The 18,968-nt window shown below is 38.3% G+C and overlaps 1 protein-coding gene across 1 annotated transcript; it reads right to left on the bottom strand.

Moving 5' to 3' along the window:
• Nucleotides 1-8,583: 8,583 nt before the first annotated feature.
• Nucleotides 8,584-18,718, bottom strand: LOC121978261. Its single transcript, XM_042530629.1, has 4 exons — nt 18,609-18,718; nt 10,777-11,110; nt 9,862-9,869; nt 8,584-8,635 (listed from the first exon to the last, which is right to left on the bottom strand). The coding sequence occupies exons 1-4, from the start codon at nt 18,716-18,718 to the stop codon at nt 8,584-8,586; spliced, it is 504 nt and encodes a 167-aa protein (XP_042386563.1).
• Nucleotides 18,719-18,968: the final 250 nt, after the last annotated feature.

Genomic DNA, 18,968 nt, shown 5'->3' with positions numbered 1-18,968 from the left:
GGATATGGAGATATCAAGTTGACACATGGGTATGCATTGGAGAATGTATACTGAATGACCCGCCATGAGAAAGTATCATGGATCGTTATATGAGTGTCATATACTTTCTCATGTGACTATTAGTATGACTATTGGTCCTTAGACCTGAAGTCAACATGGTTCCCTACATAAGGAGTTATGTACTTTAGTTTCGTCAAACGTCACCCGTAAATGGGTGGACTATAAAGGCGATTACTGGGTATATAACAAATTATACAAAAGGACGTGAGTGATATAGATGGGATCTATCCCTCCTATATGACGGGAGCGACATCGGTATTCTTGATAGAGTTAGACCACGAAGTGCATGGCCATGCCCAAATGAGTCGACATAAGATGTTGAGCTCATTTGATCGAGTGAGTCTACTTGGAGTTCAAGATTTAGATTGATTAGAGGATGACACGGTCTATGCCTCACATTGATCAATCTAGATGTCTAGGATAGAAGGACAATGTCACATATTGTGAGGATTCACAATTAGTAGTCACAAGGTGATGTTGGATCTCAACATTTTTTGTAACTTGGGTAGCAATGATGTATTGCTAGATGCCGCTCATTGTTTATGTTTCTAAAGGAGTTTAGAAACATTGCCAACATTACAAGAACCTATTGGGTCACACACAAAGAACAAGTGGATGGTGATTAGGTTCATAGGATGAACCAATTGGATTAGGTTCATATGATGCACCAAGGATTGGATTCGGATTAATTCAAATTAGACTTATTGAGTTAGACTCAATTAGATTCAATTGTTGAATGAGTCTAATTTAAATTTGATTCATTGAGTCAATTTATATTAATGAATTGAGATTCATTAAATTAAAATTGACTTGAACCAAATGTTGGTTTTAACTCACAAAGGAAGAGAATTGGTCAATTTTTACTTGACCAAATGGAAGTTGAAACATCAAGTTTGACTTGATGTATTGCCACATCATGAAGGTTGACTCATCCTACATGGCATGACTAACCTTGCCACATCATCTCCACATCATCAAGGGAGATCAAGAGGTTACACTCCTCCATTTAATGTGTCCGGCCACATTAAATGAGGAGTTACTCATGTGTGGCCGGCCACATAATGAAAATGTGTTTTCATTTTTGGTGGAATTGATTTGGTGTTGAATGCATCTTCTTCCTTAGCTCTCTTCCTCCTCCTTCTCCTCTTCTTGGCCGAGAGTTTCAAGCAAGGGTGAAGAGGAATGTGTTGAGTTTCAAGAGAAAGGGTGAAGTGAAGGTCACAAAGGAGGGTACCTAGAGGAGTATGTGAGATTCCTTTTTCTTTCTCTCCTTTCTCCCCTTTTAAATCCTACCCGAGAGCCCTAGAAAGTGCTAGCACACTTGTGGTGCTCTTCTTCTCCATCTTTGAGTGTTAGAGAACACTTCTTGTTCGTGTGGATATCACTAGAGAGTTGTCTACGTTGAAAACTTCGAGATCCGGCGTACCGTTGGACCAGCTGGATTTGCGAGGGCACGCTTCAAAGGTATAAAATGTTTTTCCTTTGTAGATCTACTGTAGATCATAGTTAGAAACGCTTCAAAGGTATGCCTCACATTGATCAATCTAGATGTCTAGGATAGAAGGGCACTTGTCATATATTGTGAGGAGTCACAATTAGTAGTCACAAGGTGATGTTGGATCTCAACATTCTTGTAACTTGGGTAGTAATGACGTGTTGCTAGATACCACTCATTACATTACAAGAACCTATAGGGTCACACTCAAAGGGAAATTAGATGGAGATTAGGTTCATTTGATGAACCTAAATGATTAGGTTCATATGATGAACCAAATTGGATTAAGAGTAATTCAAAGTAGGCTAATTGAGTTGGACTTAATTTGGTTCATGTGTTAAGTGAGTCTAATTTGGACTTAGACTCATTTAATCAATTTAATTCAATGAATAGAGATTCATTAAATTAAAAATTGAATTAAACCAATGGTTAGATTAGATCAACCAAGGGAGAGAAGTGGTCAAGTTTGACTTGACTTAATAGGAAGATGAAGGGTCAATTTTGACTTGACCATTTGCCACCTCATTGGTGAGTTGGCATTAAGTGGTCCAATGATGATGCTCCACATCATCATGGTTGCTTAAGTGGAATGCCACCTCATGGGAGTTACCAAGAGTTGTGACTCTTGGCATCCCATGGAGGTTACAATTCCCCTAAAAGTGGCTGGCCACTTTTGATGAGGAGTTAGTGCATTTTTGTGTGCTTGTGTGAGCAACTCCATCATCTTCTTCCTCTCTAGTTTTCTTCTTGCTCTCCCTCTCCTCCATTACTGATCTCTAAGGTTGCTAGCACATCCTTAGAGGTTCTTCTCCATCTCTTGCTTGTGTGGATGCACATAGAGAAGTGTCTACATTGACACTTTCGAGATCCGGCGAACCGAGGACGAGCGGGATTGCGAAGGGCTTCGCATCAAGGGTAAATTCTTTCTCCTTGTAGATCTAGGAGTAGATAACTCATACATGAAATTTTTGATTTTATAAACTTTGCATGGATCCGGTGGCTGGGGTTTCGGGGTTTCCGCAACGCAAAAAGCGGTTTTTGCGGCTTGAAAAACCCAACATTTTGGTGGCCGGCCAAGCCTAGCTTGGAGCCCCAAGCTAGGGTCGGTCAAACCAAGGTGAGTTGGTTTCATTAGGTGGACGGCCCTAGCTTGAACCCTAGCTTGGTGTGGCCGGCCACAGTAAACTAAAAGTTTTTTTATTTTTTAAAATATTTCTTATGTGGAAGTCATGGTTTTAAAAGAGAGTTTAAAATTTAAATCTTTCATTTTATAGTTTTCTACAAAAGATTAAGAGAAAGGTTTGATATCTTTCCTTATTTGTAGTTAAAATAAAGATTTTAATTTTTGATAAAACTTTCCTTTTATGTAACCAGCCTCATGATTTTAAAAGAGAGTTTTAAAATTTAAATATTTTCTTTTATAGTTTTCTACAAAAGATTAAGAGAAAAGTTTGATATCTTTCCTTATTTGTAGTTAAAAGGAATATTTTAATTTTTGATAAAACTTTCCTTTTATGTAACCATCCTCATGATTTTAAAAGAGAGTTTTAAAATTAAATCTTTCCTATTATAGTTTCTACAAAAAATTAAGAGAAAGGTTTGATATCTTTCCTTATTTGTAGTTAAAAGGAAGATTTTAATTTTATAGAAAACTTTCCTTTTTGTAAATCATCCACATGTTTTAATAGAGAGATTTTAATTTATAAAAGTTTCCTTTTATAACCAACCATGAAGGGATTTTTTAAAGTGAAATTTTTATTTAAAAATTTTCGGAAAAAAATTAGGACGTTTAAATTTTGTGTTTAAAACTTTCCTTGATTGGAGGGATTAAGGTGGTCGACCATGTGTGGTTTAAAAGGGAAATTTTTATTAAACCTCCCTTTCATTGGCAAAGAGAATAAGGAAGTTTTAATAAAACTTTCCTTGTTTGCCAAGACCAAGGAATATAAAAGAGAGGAATATAAAATGATTGGCTCTAGGGCTCTAACTAACAATCTCCCACTAGCACTAGTGCCAATCAGTATAGACTCTAAGGCCTAAAGACCTAGTGTGACCATCATGCTTCCTCTGTGCCAAAGCCTTGGTTAAGGGATCTGCGATGTTAGCCTCTGTAGGTACTCTGCAAATCTTCACATCCCCTCTATCGATAATCTCTCGAATGAGATGGAAGCGTCGTAGTATGTGCTTGGTCCGCTGGTGTGAGCGAGGTTCCTTTGCCTGTGCTATAGCTCCATTGTTGTCACAATAGAGCTCAACTGGGTCAGCGATGCTAGGAACCACCCCAAGTTCAGTGATGAACTTGCGGATCCAAACTGCCTCCTTTGCTTCCTCTGATGCAGTAATATACTCAGCCTCTATTGTAGAATCAGCTACTGTGTCCTGCTTCGAACTCTTCCAGCTCACAACACCACCATTTAAGCAAAACACGAACCCTGACTGCGATCGGTAATCATCCTGATCGGTCTGGAAGCTAGCATCACTGTAACCCTTTACAATTAGCTCATCATTGCCTCCATATATCAAGAAATATTCTTTAGTCCTTCTTAAGTACTTAAGAATATTCTTGACCGCTATCCAGTGACTTTCACCTGGATCTGACTGGTATCTGCTCGTCATGCTCAAAGCATACGAGACATCAGGTCGAGTACATAGCATGGCGTACATGATCGATCCTATGGCTGAGGCATAAGGGATCTGATCCATGCGGTCTCTCTCCTCTCTAGAAGAGGGACCTTGAGTCTTCGAAAGACTCACGCCATGTGACATCGGCAGAAATCCCTTCTTGGAGTTCTGCATGGCAAACCGAAGGAGTACCTTGTCAATGTATGTACTCTGACTTAGGCCAAGCAATCTCTTAGATCTATCTCTATAGATCTGAATCCCTAGAATGCGGGATGCCTCACCTAAGTCCTTCATTGAGAAGCAACTCCCTAGCCAGGTCTTGACAGACTGAAGCATAGGGATGCCCTTCCCAATGAGTAGTATGTCATCCACATACAATATGAGGAAGACAACTATATCCTCTACAACCTTCTTGTAGACACAAGGCTCATCTTCATTCTTGATGAAACCAAAATGTTTGATTGCATCATCGAATCGAAGATTCCAGCTCCGAGAAGCTTGCTTTAGTCCATAAATGGACCTATGCAGCTTGCATACTCTGCTAGTATGCTGTGGATCTACAAAACCCTCAGGTTGTGTCATGTACACATCCTCGAGTAGGTTTCCATTCAGAAACGCGGTTTTGACATCCATCTGCCATATCTCATAGTCATGGTAGGCTGCAATAGCAAGCATGATCCGAATAGACTTAAACATCGCTACTGGAGAAAAGGTTTCATCATAGTCAATACCATGAATTTGCTTGAAACCTTTAGCTACCAAGAGACCCTTATAGATTAGTCCATCCATGTCAGTCTTTCTCTTAAAGACCCACTTACACCCAATGAGTTTTACCCCTTCAGGTGGATCAACCAAAGTCCATACTTGGTTGGTGTACATGGAATCCATTTCGGATCTCATGGCTTCTAGCCATTTCTCGGAATCTGGTCTCATCACAGCTTCCTGATAGGTGGTAGGCTCATCCTCTATGAGTACAACGTCATCATGGTCAGACAAGAGAAATGAGTATCTCTCAGGCTGACGACGTACCCTATCAGACCTGCGAAGAGGTATGTCTACTTGAACTGGTTGTTGTTCCTCAACTCTTTGTGGAACAACATCATCCACAACACTTTGTGGTTCCAGTTCAACTTCCATCGAGGCATCAGTGCTATTGTTTGCATCTTGAACTTCTTCAAGATCGAACGCGCTCCCACTTGTCTTTCTAGAAACAAAGTCCCTTTCTAGAAAGACCCCAGTCTTTGCCACAACTACCATGTGCTGACTGGGAATGTAGAAATAATATCCCTTAGTTTCCTTGGGATATCTGATGAAATAACACTTATCGGATTTGGGTCCTAATTTGTCTGAGACTTGACGTCGTACGTAAGCCTCACAACCCCAAATCCTCATGAAAGACACCTGGGCATCTCTCCCAGTCCATATCCTATATGGCATCTTTATCACGGCCTTGGATGGAACTCGGTTGAGAATGAAAGATGCCGTGTCTAGAGCATATCCCCATAGATATGTCGGAAGATCTGTGTGACTCATCATAGATCGTACCATATCTAATAGGGTACGATTCCTCCTTTCGGATACACCATTCCACTGTGGTGTTCCAGGAGGAGTGAGTTGGGATAGAATCCCACACTCAGCTAGGTAGTCACGAAACTCATGGCTAAGGTATTCTCCACCTCGATCAGATCAAAGTATCTTAATACTCTTGCCAAGCTGGTTATGTACTTCATTCTTGAATTCTTTGAACTTTTCAAAGGATTCAGACTTATGTGTCATCAAGTACACATAACCATATCTACTAAAGTCATCAGTAAATGTGATGAAGTATCTATAACCGCCTCTAGCAGCACTATGTATGAGTCCTAACAAATCAGTTGCTCTCTCGCTATGCCCACTAAAGGGGGTCTTGGTCATCTTGCCTCGTAGGTATGACTCGCATATCTCATATGATTCTAAATCAAATGAGTCCAGCAAACCATCCTTATGGAGCTGGGATAAGCGCTTGTCATTTATATGACCTAAGCGACAGTGCCAGAGGTATGTTTGGTTCATGTCATTTGACTTGAACCTCTTGGTACTAATGTTATAGATAGGGCTCTCAAGGTCTAGAATATAGAGTCCGTTTATTAGTGGTGCACTACAATAGAACATATCTTTCAAATAAACATAACAACATTTGTCTTTTATTATAAAAGAGTATCCTTTCTTGTCTAAACAAGAAACTGAAACTATGTTCTTAGTAAGAGCAGGCTTAACAACAATCATCTAAATCTAGTACAAGCCTAGAGGGCAGAGATAGCTGATAAGTTCCTACAGCAACAGCAGCAACCCGTGCTCCATTGCCTACTCGTAGGTCCACCTCGCCCTTTGCCAATGCTCTGCTATTTCTCAGCGCCTGCACATCAGTACAAATGTGAGAAGCACATCCAGTATCTAATACCCATGATGTAGAAATAGATAGATTGACTTCTATAACATATATACCTGAAATGGAAGTCTCACTTCGCTTCTTCTTAAGATCATCCAAGTATACATTGCAGTTCCTCTTCCAGTGCCCGGTCTGACCGCAGTGGAAGCAGGTAGCATCCTTGGCGACCCCTCCTTTAGGCTTCAGTGCCTTACCTTTGCCCTTGGTTTGGGACTTTCCCTTATCTTTGGGCTTGCCCTTTCCCTTGTGCTTCTGGACCATCAGAATGGGCTTAAACTTCTTAAGGTTAATCTCAGTAGTTCGTAACATACTAAGTAGCTCGGGCAGTGGCTTGTCAATCTCGTTCATGTTATAGTTGAGAACGAATTGACTATAGCTATCCGGTAAGGACTGCAAGATCAAGTCAGTGGCCAGCTCTTGGCCAAGTGGGAACCCCAGTCTTTGTAGGTTCTCTACGTACCCAATCATCTTGAGTACATAAGGACCTACAGGAGCCCCGTCTGACATCTTGCACTGAAACAGTTCCTTCGAGATCTGAAATCTCTCATGCCTCGCTTGTCCCTGATATAGTTGGCGAAGATGCTCAACCATATCGAAAGCTCCCATCAACTCATGTTGCTTCTGAAGTTCTGAGTTCATGGTCGCGAGCATTAGACAGGACACATCTAATGCGTCGTCTTGATGCTTCTTATAAGCATCTTTGTCTGCTCGCGGGGCATTGGCAGGAGGAGCCTCCGGAATGGGCTGCTCCAGAACGTACAGTTTACGTTCCTGGGTGAGAACTATTCTCAAATTACTGTACCAGTCCAGGAAATTCGCTCCGTTGAGCTTGTCCTTCTCAAGGACAGATCGCAGGGAGAAGGAATTCGTGTTTGACGTCATGGTTATCTACAACAGAAAATTTACAGAAATAAATATCATATTCTTTTAAAAATCATTTAATTAGGCCTTTAATTAAAAGATGCTCCCACTGAATACTATAATTCATGTGGAACAAGATCCACATCATACTAACCCTTGAGTTAACTTTGGCTAATACGCCCAAGGCTTAGTATGATCGGTAGGTAACGATTACCAATTACATCTCTATGCAACTCTTGTTTATAAAATCAATATCTGCATTTATATTAAAACTCGAGTTAGCTTTGGCTAATACGCCCGAGAGTTAATATAGATGTGATTTTGACCTATCTTTTCCAACCGTTGGAATAATGCCTATAGTTGACTCGATCCAACCGAGTAACTAGGAATACTCAATCTAATTGAGTTTGTATTCACCCATGCGTTGATAAGCGGGACCAAGATTGTCCCTCCGTACCCTACCAAGATAATATGTATTGCTCTGCTTTGACAGATTCAACAATACATGTGATCGAGGTAGTGATAGATATCACGCACTACAAGAAAAAAGCTAATAGACAACGCTTTTAAAGCGTTGTCTTTATGCCTGAAAAAGCGTTGTTAAAGGCACTGTTGTTAAAAGTCTGCTCAACGACAATGCTTTTAAAGCGTTGTCGTTTGTAGCAAAGACAACGCTTTAAAAGCGTTGTGTATTTTTTTGCAAAAACGTCATCTTTGCAACGCTTTAAAAGCGTTGTTGTTTTTGGCAAAGACAACACTTGTGCAACGCTTTAAAAGCGTTGTCTTTTTAAAATAAAAATTAAAAAAAATCTATTTACAAAATCAATTTTTTTATATTTACAAAACTATTAATTTTCTTTTACCATGTCTAGATTTGAATTTGACATATAAAACAACATTAATTAGCTCAACTGATGATTTTAAACTCGTACAAAAATAATAGAATTCAACTACAATGTATTAGTATTTACAGGAGAATTCAACTATACACAAAAACTAAATAGTTCTGTTTCAAAGTAGATAGCGATATTCGAATTTAAAACAAAAAAAAAACACAAAATATCTAGTCGGCCTCGAAGACAACGATCTGCATGCTTACTTCTACTAGATATACTGATCAAAAAGGATTGTCGGCTTGAGACTGAGACAAAACACCTACCACAGTATATCTGCATAGAAAACAATACCATCAGTATTATGCAAAAGAAATTTTCACTCTTAAAGTTGAAAACAAAGGTCACAGTTCACACCATACAGTAATGAGAAAATTTGGATTGAGAAAAGACAGAAGAAAGAAATGGATCTTTGATAGGTAAATTAGTGCACAAGAAAAAAGGCAACCAAAGCCACACATGATTCTATACATAGAACCTAGAATGATATCTTGGATTGGTTTTATATTTTACTGCTATATTTCTTTAACAGACATATTAATGCTATAAATCACATATATATATTCTTCTCGCATTACTGAAATTCTTTCTCATTGTCAAATGTTTGACAAGATAATAAGTAGTCCTCGTCTATTGAAAAAGCAACAGTAAGATACATCTACAGACTATATTATTTGTCATTTATTGCATATCATTCTTTGTTTGGCAAATCATATAGCATAAAACACATTCTAGTACAGTCACCAGTCATGCTCACCAGACATCCATCAATACAAATTGTTCTAAACATATGGTAAGGTCTCACAATGCATAAAAAAACTTTGTTTTCTTAGTAGAAGATAACAAAGAATATATGAACAAAAAAAATTCAAGTATCAGATAATAGACATGAAATATGAAATAGGAGAAAAAATAAGATTCAAAATATAAACCAATTCAGCATGCTTACACAACTTCTAGAAAAATAAAAGAACTAATAGATTCAAGATAAGAAGAATTTGAGCAGACTGAATTCTTAAAAGAATTATTACAGATGAGATAATCATCCAATGACAAACTATCAACAATTTGCAAGGAAAAGTAGGAAACTCACTTGTTCGTAGTCTGGATTTTTGATCCAATCTAACCTAGAGCATGGAAAGTAAAAACACATCAAGTAAACATCTAGTGAAATAAAAACTAGAGTATGTAACAAAACCTAAACTAATTGCATTCAAATAAAGAACAAACATCATAGGAACATAAATCACTAAACTAACAAGCATTACATGGAATTAAACTAAAGAAAATGTATCAACTAAAATCTATATAATGGAAGAGACATTTAATCAAACACTTGATGGGCATGAGTCAATGAAATCATAATGTGTGCAAATTGAAACATAGGATGTCCAATTAATACAAGCACTTAACATTCACATAAAACATTACTCAATATGAAAGACAACATGAAGAAAAACATAGAACGAAACCAAATATCAGATTAGTTCCTGACAAACTACCTGTTAATCTAGTAAAAATATGGCTTAACAAAGTTCACAATATTAACAATCCTTACTTGACGATCATTTTAGTTTTACTGACTATGACATCATCACTCTATATAACCTGTTTAGAAACATCTTTTACTGTCGGGAATGAACTTGATTGATAGAATAATTAAGAAATTGTTAAAGATGACACAACCTTAAGAATTTTAAACAACTAAAACTCATACATTTATATACTGTTATGACTGCCAAGATAATTATAGTTTTTAGACCCCTGAAGAACTCGCATCTACAAGACAAGATAATGTAAACCCAACATAATAGTTACTCTGTTTTACTAAGTTTATTATGGTAAGTATAACGTATGGCAGTGAAGAACACATTTTGATTGCCAAATTACAATCATCTCAGAACATTAGACTGTAAAATGAGCTATTCAAAGTGAACATTAGTATCCCAAACGGTGAGCAATATGACAATTCCATTCCTAAGAATTTTATGTTTCGATGAATCATAAATTGGATAATTATTGCAAATTTTAGTTCTTAATGCCAGATGCTTGAAGAAAGCAATTTTAAACTTGAACTTCTTTCCAACATGATAATGGGTAAAATAATAATAAAAAGAGAATCATTGAGAGACATTAGGTTCTCTCAATTGAACTTTGTTAGGGCTAAATTCGGAAGTTCATGATATGAATATGTTTGATATGGCAAAGGTCTCTAAGATTAGTTCCTGATATCATACATTCACAATAGCAACTCTTTTGGAACTAGCCAACTGCCCTATATGTACTTCGAAATTTGTTCATTCCTATAAGCATTATAAAAATTTTGATCTCGACCTGATGAAAACACATATGCCTCTAGTAATCTGTCCTTCAAGAATGAATTTCTATGCTGACTTGCTCCTGAACAGTTTGATCACCTGAACCCTAGGGGTGGATATGTCGAGGAGAAGGATCTTGGCGGCGACGTTGCCGGTGAGGCGAAGGTCGACGCGGTCGTTGATGGCGGCGTCGCGAACGAGGTTGAGCGCGTCTGCCTGGAGCACGTTGAAGCGGTCAACGGCGACGTGGGTCTGGACGAGGAGGCTGTTGTGCGCGGGCTGCTCGAAGCCCGACACCGTCACCACGCCGAGCGGCACGCCGTGGTACATCACATCGAGTGCCGTCGCCTCGTACCGGATTCCCACCTTGTTGGGGTTGTCCGCGATGAAGAGCAGCGAGATGTTGAGGGAGAGGTAGGCCGCGGGGGGATTCCTGAGAGGGGTATGTGCGGCTAAGAAAGAGCTGCCGGCCAGTGGTGAGGAAGAAGAGACGGCCGGCGGTGGGAGGTCGCGTGCCCTAGCCGCGCGAGGAGATGATGTCGCGAACAGAAAGGAAACCAGCACTGTGTCTTCGCATGGGTAAAAGGAAACAAAGTTTTCTCCTCCTTTAATCTGGGCCGTCCATATTATGATGAAGATGGATAAAAATCCAGCCGTCAGATCTTGAGATAAGCGGTCTAGATCACTTAAGATTGAGATGATAACTTGACAGTAGACAACGTTTTTTAAAAATCGTTGTCGTAGACACTAAAAAAGAGGCTAATAGACAACGCTTTTTACGAAGCGTTGTCTTAGACCAGTAAAAATCACTAATAGACAACGGTTTTTAGAAAAGCGTTGTCTATTAATAAGAAAATAATGAAATAGACAACGCTTTTCACTAAAAGCGTTGTTAAAAAAAAATAGACAACGTTTTTTATAAAAAGCGTTGTCGTTTAAGTGTTGTAGAATCCCAATTTTCTTGTAGTGACGGCACGGTTAGACATTTAGAGTTGGTTCAATCGAGATCTAATCTAATCGAAAAAGGATGCATCTTGTGCATGACTTAGATCTAATCTAATCGCAAGGGTGCATCATGTGCACGACTTAGATCTAATCTAATCTAATCGTTAAGACACTAATTAATTAATTAATTATTAAACATGCATCAGATACATAACAATTAATTAATTAATCTATTTGTGATTTAGTCATGGCCCTACTACGATCTTCTCAAGCCATTGAGAAGATCGATCGGTCAACCTAGGGTCAACAGCTTCTCCAAGCTCCTCCCTTTGACCACCTTGTGTTGCTCGTGCCCGCCTCGGAACTCCGTCTCGTGTGGACCCTCCACCGCTCCAATTTGTACATTACAATTTGAAACTCGAGTTACATTCGAGTTTAAATCTAATTTACAACCAGAATAAGAGAAAGACACGATGCGCAGGCCGTGGGAAAAAAAAATAAAAATACAGCACACACAATCATATGACGGCACGCAGGCCGTATTATGAATTACAACACAAATCCAATCTTATTGGGTATTTTGGGCCACGACTATCACAAATTAATATATAATTCAAAATTATATATTTTTATAATTTTTCTGTAATTTTGAAAATAATTTTTACATTTTTTATAAGTAAAATTTCCCGGCGGTCCCGGTTAGCGGTTTCGGGCGCAATCGCGGAACGGATCCCCTTGCGGGGCCCAGGGACAGCGCCCCTACCCGCGATCTAACCATCGCGAGGGTTCCTTTGCGATCCAACAGCGCCTAAACCCGCTGACCCAAAACGATTTGGGTTGAGACATTGCCGTTTCGGAAAAATCTTCCCTGCGGGTTCTTTTTTAGCGATTTTGGGTGCAATCGCGGAGCAAATTCCCTTACGGGGTTAGGGGCAATGCCCCTACCCACGATCTAACCATCGTGAGTTGCTCCTTTGCGATCTAATGGCACCCGACTCCGCTGTCCCAAACGGATTTGGGGCAAAACGAAGCCGTTTAAAAGAAAACTTTCCGGTAGCCGAAGCCTACAAGTGCCGAGACACTTGTGCTTCGCTTCTACGGAAAAATTACTCATAAAAACTCTAAAAACTCAATTTTTACAGAAAATCACAGAAGGTATATTTTTCATAAAAATAAAAACGAACTCGTACAAGTCTTTGCACGTGGCTCTGATACCACTGTTAGGTTCGCTTTTTCGCGTCGCGGAAACCCCGAGTCACCCAAAGCCATGGATCTCGTGCAAAGATTCGTAAACAAAACTTTTCGAAAAACCTTTTTCTTGTACGAGTTTGTAAAAACTTTAGATCTACACTAAAGTTAAGATCATTACCCTTGTAGCGAAGCCCTTCGCGTTCCCGCTCGTCCAAGGTGCCGGATCTCTAGACCATCAAGTGTACGGTCCTCTAGAAGTATCCACACGAACAATCCTTGATGGAGAAGACCAAACAAAGGTGTGCTAGCACCTTGTCTTGTTCGGCCAAGAGAGGAGGAGAGGGAGAAGAGAGAGCTCTAGAGGAAGAAGATGACTTAATCACACTTGAATGAAAAATGAATATTTTCATTCCCCACTAGAGTGGCCGGCCACATCTTGGAGGTGTAACTCCCCACATTAATTCCAATTAATGTGGAGACCATTAAGAGTTGTAACCCCCATGAGGTGGCACTCTAGGATGATGTGGATCAACACTATTGGTCCACATCTTGCCACCTCACTAAATGACATGGCAACAAGTGTAACCTCCTCATTTAATGTGGGTCGGCCACATTAAATGCTATGGAGGCTTGTAACCTCCATGAGGTGGCACACATTGATGATGTGGAGCAATCCTATTGGTCCACATCTTGCCAACTCACTAGTGATGTGGCAAAAAGTCAAGTCAAACATGACTTTTTCTCTTCCTCTCAAATCAAGTCAAACTTGATCAAATCTTCTCATGGTTGATCTAATCCAACCATATAATTCAAGCCAACTTAATATAATGAATCTAATTCATTAAATTAAGTTGATTTAATGAGTCATAATCTAAATTAAACTCATTGAATACATGAATCAACTTGAGTCCAACTCAATTAGCCCAATTTGGATTACTCTTAATCCAATATGATTCATCAAATGAATCTAATCCTCTTGGTTCATCATATGAACCAAATCTCCATATAATTGTCCTTAGTGTGTGACCCTATAGGTTCTTGTAACGTTGGCAATGCCCTAAACTCATTTAGAAGCATAAGTAATGAGCGGTATCTAGCAACACATCATTACTACCCAAGTTACAAGAATGTCGAGATCCGACATCACCTTGTGACTACCAATTGTGACTCCTCACAAAATATATGACATTGTCCTTCTATCCTAGACATCTAGATTGATCAATGTGAGGCATAGACCGTGTCATCCTCTAATCAATCTAAATCTTGAACTCCAAGTAGACTCACTCGATCAAATGAGCTCAACATCTAATGTTGACTCATTTGGGCATGGCCATGCACTTAGTGGTCTCACTCTATCAAGAATAGCGATGTCGCTCCCGTCATATGGGAGGGATAGATCCCATCTACATCACTCACATCCCTCTGCATAATTCGTTACATACCCAGTAATCACCTTTATAGTCCACCCAGTTACGGGTGACGTTTGACGAAACCAAAGTACATAACTCCTTATGTAGGGATCCATGGTTACTTCAGGTCCAAGGACTAATAGTCATACTAATAGCCACATGAGAAAGTATATGACACTCATATAACGATCCAAGATACTTTCTCATGGCGGGTCATTCAGTATACATTCTCCAATGTATACCCATGTGTCAGCTTGATATCTCTATATCCATGACTTGTGAGATCAAGTCATCGAACTGACCTACATGCTAGTCTTATTGCATTAACATTGTCCCTGAATGTTAATACTCGACTAGGAATGATTTAGTGTAGTGTTCCCTATGTCATCTCACTATCGATTCAACTAATCGATTGATATAGGTATGAACTTTCTACTCAAGGACGCTATTATACTTAGTCTATTTGGCACTAATACAAATAAGTATAATAACCAAACAAATGCCTTTATTAATATACAAGAATATGATATATATGAGTCCATACAATCAAAAATGATTGGCTCTAGGGCTCTAACTAACATCACCCGAATCCAATTTCTAGCCTTCTCCTCGAGCAGCCTTCCGCTCTAGCTTCTCATCCCTCGAATATCGTGTACGTTCTTCTCGTCTACCAGTGTCCACTTCCACAATCCTTTCGTCCCTTGGATGCACTAAGCCTGTCGGCTCCCTTCCCATGTCATCCTTCTCGCTAACTGCATCTTCCGCTCGACTTCCTGTGCTCCTAAGCTCCTGCACACTTAGACATAGAGATCAAAACCAAACAGGACCCAACCTAAATTTGGTGATCACATCAAAATAATCACGTGGTCCAACAGATAATTTTGACAATAGATATAAACTGTTGTAGTAGACTCATTATACAACAAATATAAACCGTTGTGGTAGATAATATTTACAACATATTTAAACCGTTGTGGTTTTGAATTTTACAACAGTTATAAACCATTGTGGTAGATAATATTTACAACAAATGTTAACCATTGTGGTTTTTAATTATCACAACAGTTATAAACTATGGTGGTATATAATTTTAGTTATTATAATGGTTAAAATCGTTGTCTTTTATCACTTTTCACAAAAAAAAAAAATCTTTTGTGTGTTACATACTTTTTACAAAGGTTCTAACCATTGTCTTTAATGTTCATGTTGTAACATGATAATAACAAGCAACCAATCTTTATTTAATATAAACAAACCACCAATACAAAACTAAATATTTACTACATTCATCCATGAAAATGTTATCTTCAAATTTTGAAAATTAACTACACACGTCAAGATGAGAAAATAATAGCTATGTAATCGAAATCCAAAATATGCCAGCTAAAATATATAAAAAGAGTTGTACTCATCAAACTTAGTAGTATCAAACCATAAATCACATGTTTTCCATTACGATGTTTGTCATATGGCTTTATCGCATTAGCACGACAATCTAGAAACTAAACAAAGCTTACTCCTTGCTTCAAAAATCTCAATCCTCATGAATTGGCCCTTAGTTATGTATCTACAAGAGAACACATTGTTTGGTATTCAGCGAATTCTTGTTCTTCTTTCCCCACCGATTAAAGAGAAGTGAAGCAATTAAAGATTTGAGCATATTGAAGCTGAAATGAAAAATCAATTACTCAATACTTAAAACTCAAACCATTGATTTAATGCATAAACAAAGTCAAAAGGAGAGAAAAATTAGACAAAAATTATCAAAGAAAGATATAAAATATAATAGAAAAGAAAATTGTAGTAACTACATGAAGTGTAACTATAGAAAATGAGGTGGTTTCTTCTCTTCTCCTCCATAACTGAAACTTTCAAATACTAGAAAAAAGATGGGGACAAAAAAAAAAAAATTTCCAGATCCAAGAGGATAAAAAAAATCTAAATTCATTTTAAAACCGATACAGTTTTCTTTTCTATGCTAAATTCACACGTCGAGATCTTTCCTTATATGTAACCAAATCTCATCTAAATCTTAAAACAAACTCACCCAAAAATATATCGTAAAAACAAGATGATAAATACAAAAAAATAGACTAAATATACAAAATCAAAAATCTCACTATTTCCTACCTTCTAAACAAAAACCTATTTAAAATCACTCTCTCCGTAGCGCTCAGAAACCATAGAACCTGCAAAATAAAATGACACGAAATATATAAACACATGATAAGCAGTGCATGAGGTTTAAAATAAATAAATAAAGAAAGAAAAACTCCTTAGCTTGTGTTGCCTACCTGCAATCATGTTTTGGAGAAATATATGTTTGTTTACCGATAAATCAGAAAAGTTTCTAAGGACCTAATTTAGGCTTCCAGATTTATTTAACAATCATAATGCATAGAAGTAACAACATTATCTAGCCTGCTTAAGTTTTTCCTTACCATCATCCATACACCAGTGTGGTACAACAACAACAATTAATATAACAGAGGTGAAGCTTATAATTTGATCATGAAATTTAGTCTTAATCAAGATTAACCAACATGTCTTGACTATTTCAAATTCAAGACTTGGCTTTATGAGGAAAGCTTGAGTTCAAAAATTCTATGTGCTCCCTAATGAAATGATTACAAATAAGTTAACTAAAAGACTACTAATAAGTTAATTAGTAGAATGTAAGAACAGTGCAATAAAGTATTAATAAGTAGGAGAATTACTCGATATAAGGATCAACATCAACATCATTTTCCAAGATATAATGATGTGCTTGATGCAACTCATCATGATAAGTTGAGTGTATTACTGAGCTAGATAGAGGCCTAGTAAGTTGTACTTGTCAATGCCTTAATGGGATCCCAATTATATGCACACTAAACATGTAATCTAAGCAAAATTCCATAGCCTCTTCAGCAATATAGCATTCGGCTATACACCCTTCAGGATGACTGTGATTTCGCACATATCCTTTCAAGATCTTCATGAATCTTTCAAATGGGTATATTTGTCTATACCAAATTGATTCACACAATTTGACATCTTGTACAAGATGAACTGTTAAATAAATCATTATATCAAAAAATGATAAGGGAAAATATTTTTCAAGCAACACAACAATGTCACAATCTCTCTTTGCAAATCATTCAACTTTGAGACATCTATCACTTTATTACATAGCATGTTGAAGAAGCCACAAAACTGAGTGATAGTATCTCTAACATGTTTAGGAAAGACACCATGGATGGTGACTGGAAGCAATTATTGCATCAAAGTGTGATAGTTGTGTGACTTAAGCCCAACAAGTTTCAAGTCTTTCATCGACACCAGATTTTTAACATTGGATGAATATCCTGTGGTGACCTTTATTCCTAACAAAGAATTGCAAATTTTTCTTTTCTCATCCTTACTTAGTGTATAACAAACCGCTGGCAAAAAGGTTCTCTTCTCCCCCATCTTCGATGCAAAATCAATCCTCAAATTCATCTCCACAAGGTCTAGTCTTGCAGCTACTACATCCTTTGATTATCTAGGAATGTCAAGAAAAGTACCGATCAGACTTTCACACACATTTTTTCAATGTGCATCACATCAAGAACATGTCGAACATGTATATGTTTCCAATACTCAAGTTCAAAGAATATAGATTTCTTTTTCCAGCATGATACAACTTTGCTTTGCTTTAACTGAAGCTTCCCATTCACTTTTCCCAAATGATAAATAATTCTTTCAACCTGATCCAAAATTTCATGCCCAGCTAATGGTTTCGGTTCGGGGTTAAGCTTTGAGATCCCATTAAATGCTTTTTTTGCCTTCGATAAGGATGATTTGTAGGAAAAAATCTTCTATGGCATGTATAACTCAATACTATGCATCAACCTTGTCAAATATATTTCTTCACCACAAATAGGACATGCATAATATCCTTTCACAACACTGTAGGATCGACAAGCTCTAGACGGGAGAGAGGGGATGAATAGCGCTCGTGGCTAATTAGTTCGTTTTAAAAGAATAGAGTAAATTGCAGAGGAATAAGAATAATTAAAGATGACACACGTTGGTTTTACTTGGTTTGGAGTATGTAGCGACTCCTACTCTAAGACCCGTGATCGTTGATCGATTACATTGAGCAATCCACTATCAGTTCGAAAAATACAAGTATAAGTCAATGATTTATATTTTAAGTGAAACAATAAAGGTATACCACCACTTTTCAGATCTTGAAGATTGTGCTTTAGGTCGTCAAAGTCATGTCGCTTGGTTGTTGGAGTTGCGTTACTGAGTAGCAGGTTAGTCTTGTAGAGTAACGCACTGTAGAAAGATCGTAAAGAGAAGTGTGTACTTGCCTCTGCTCGAACCAGGCTTAGATAGCCCATTGAGGGCTCCACCAACCTCCATAGGAGGCTCCTCCAGCCCGAGTCCACAGTGTCGATGAGCTTCTGCGGCGTCCGCTGCTGATTCACCCGAAGGCGCCTCCAAGATCCATGGAGGGCACCCTCCATCCAGCATTCAAGGCGCCCCCAACAGCCTTGGAGGGCGCCTTTTGCCCTGCTGCGCGGAGTCTTCGACTAATGTACCCGAGGCGCCTCCAAGCTCCATGGAGGGCGCCTCGTGTACTGTTCATCCGAGGCTTCTCTTGTGCAACTCCCTTCCTGTAAGGCATATTAGTCCACAAACAAAGTATACCCTGTTGGTTACTTGTCGGAAAACCTAATGGTTCCACTGTACAAAATTTTTTTACAAAGGTCTGAA

This window comes from Zingiber officinale, chromosome 4B (genome assembly GCF_018446385.1).
Source record: "Zingiber officinale cultivar Zhangliang chromosome 4B, Zo_v1.1, whole genome shotgun sequence".
Classification (NCBI taxonomy): Eukaryota; Viridiplantae; Streptophyta; class Magnoliopsida; order Zingiberales; family Zingiberaceae; genus Zingiber; species Zingiber officinale.
The sequence above is the reverse complement of the archived record's forward strand: the minus strand, read 5'-3'. Positions and strand labels throughout refer to the sequence as shown.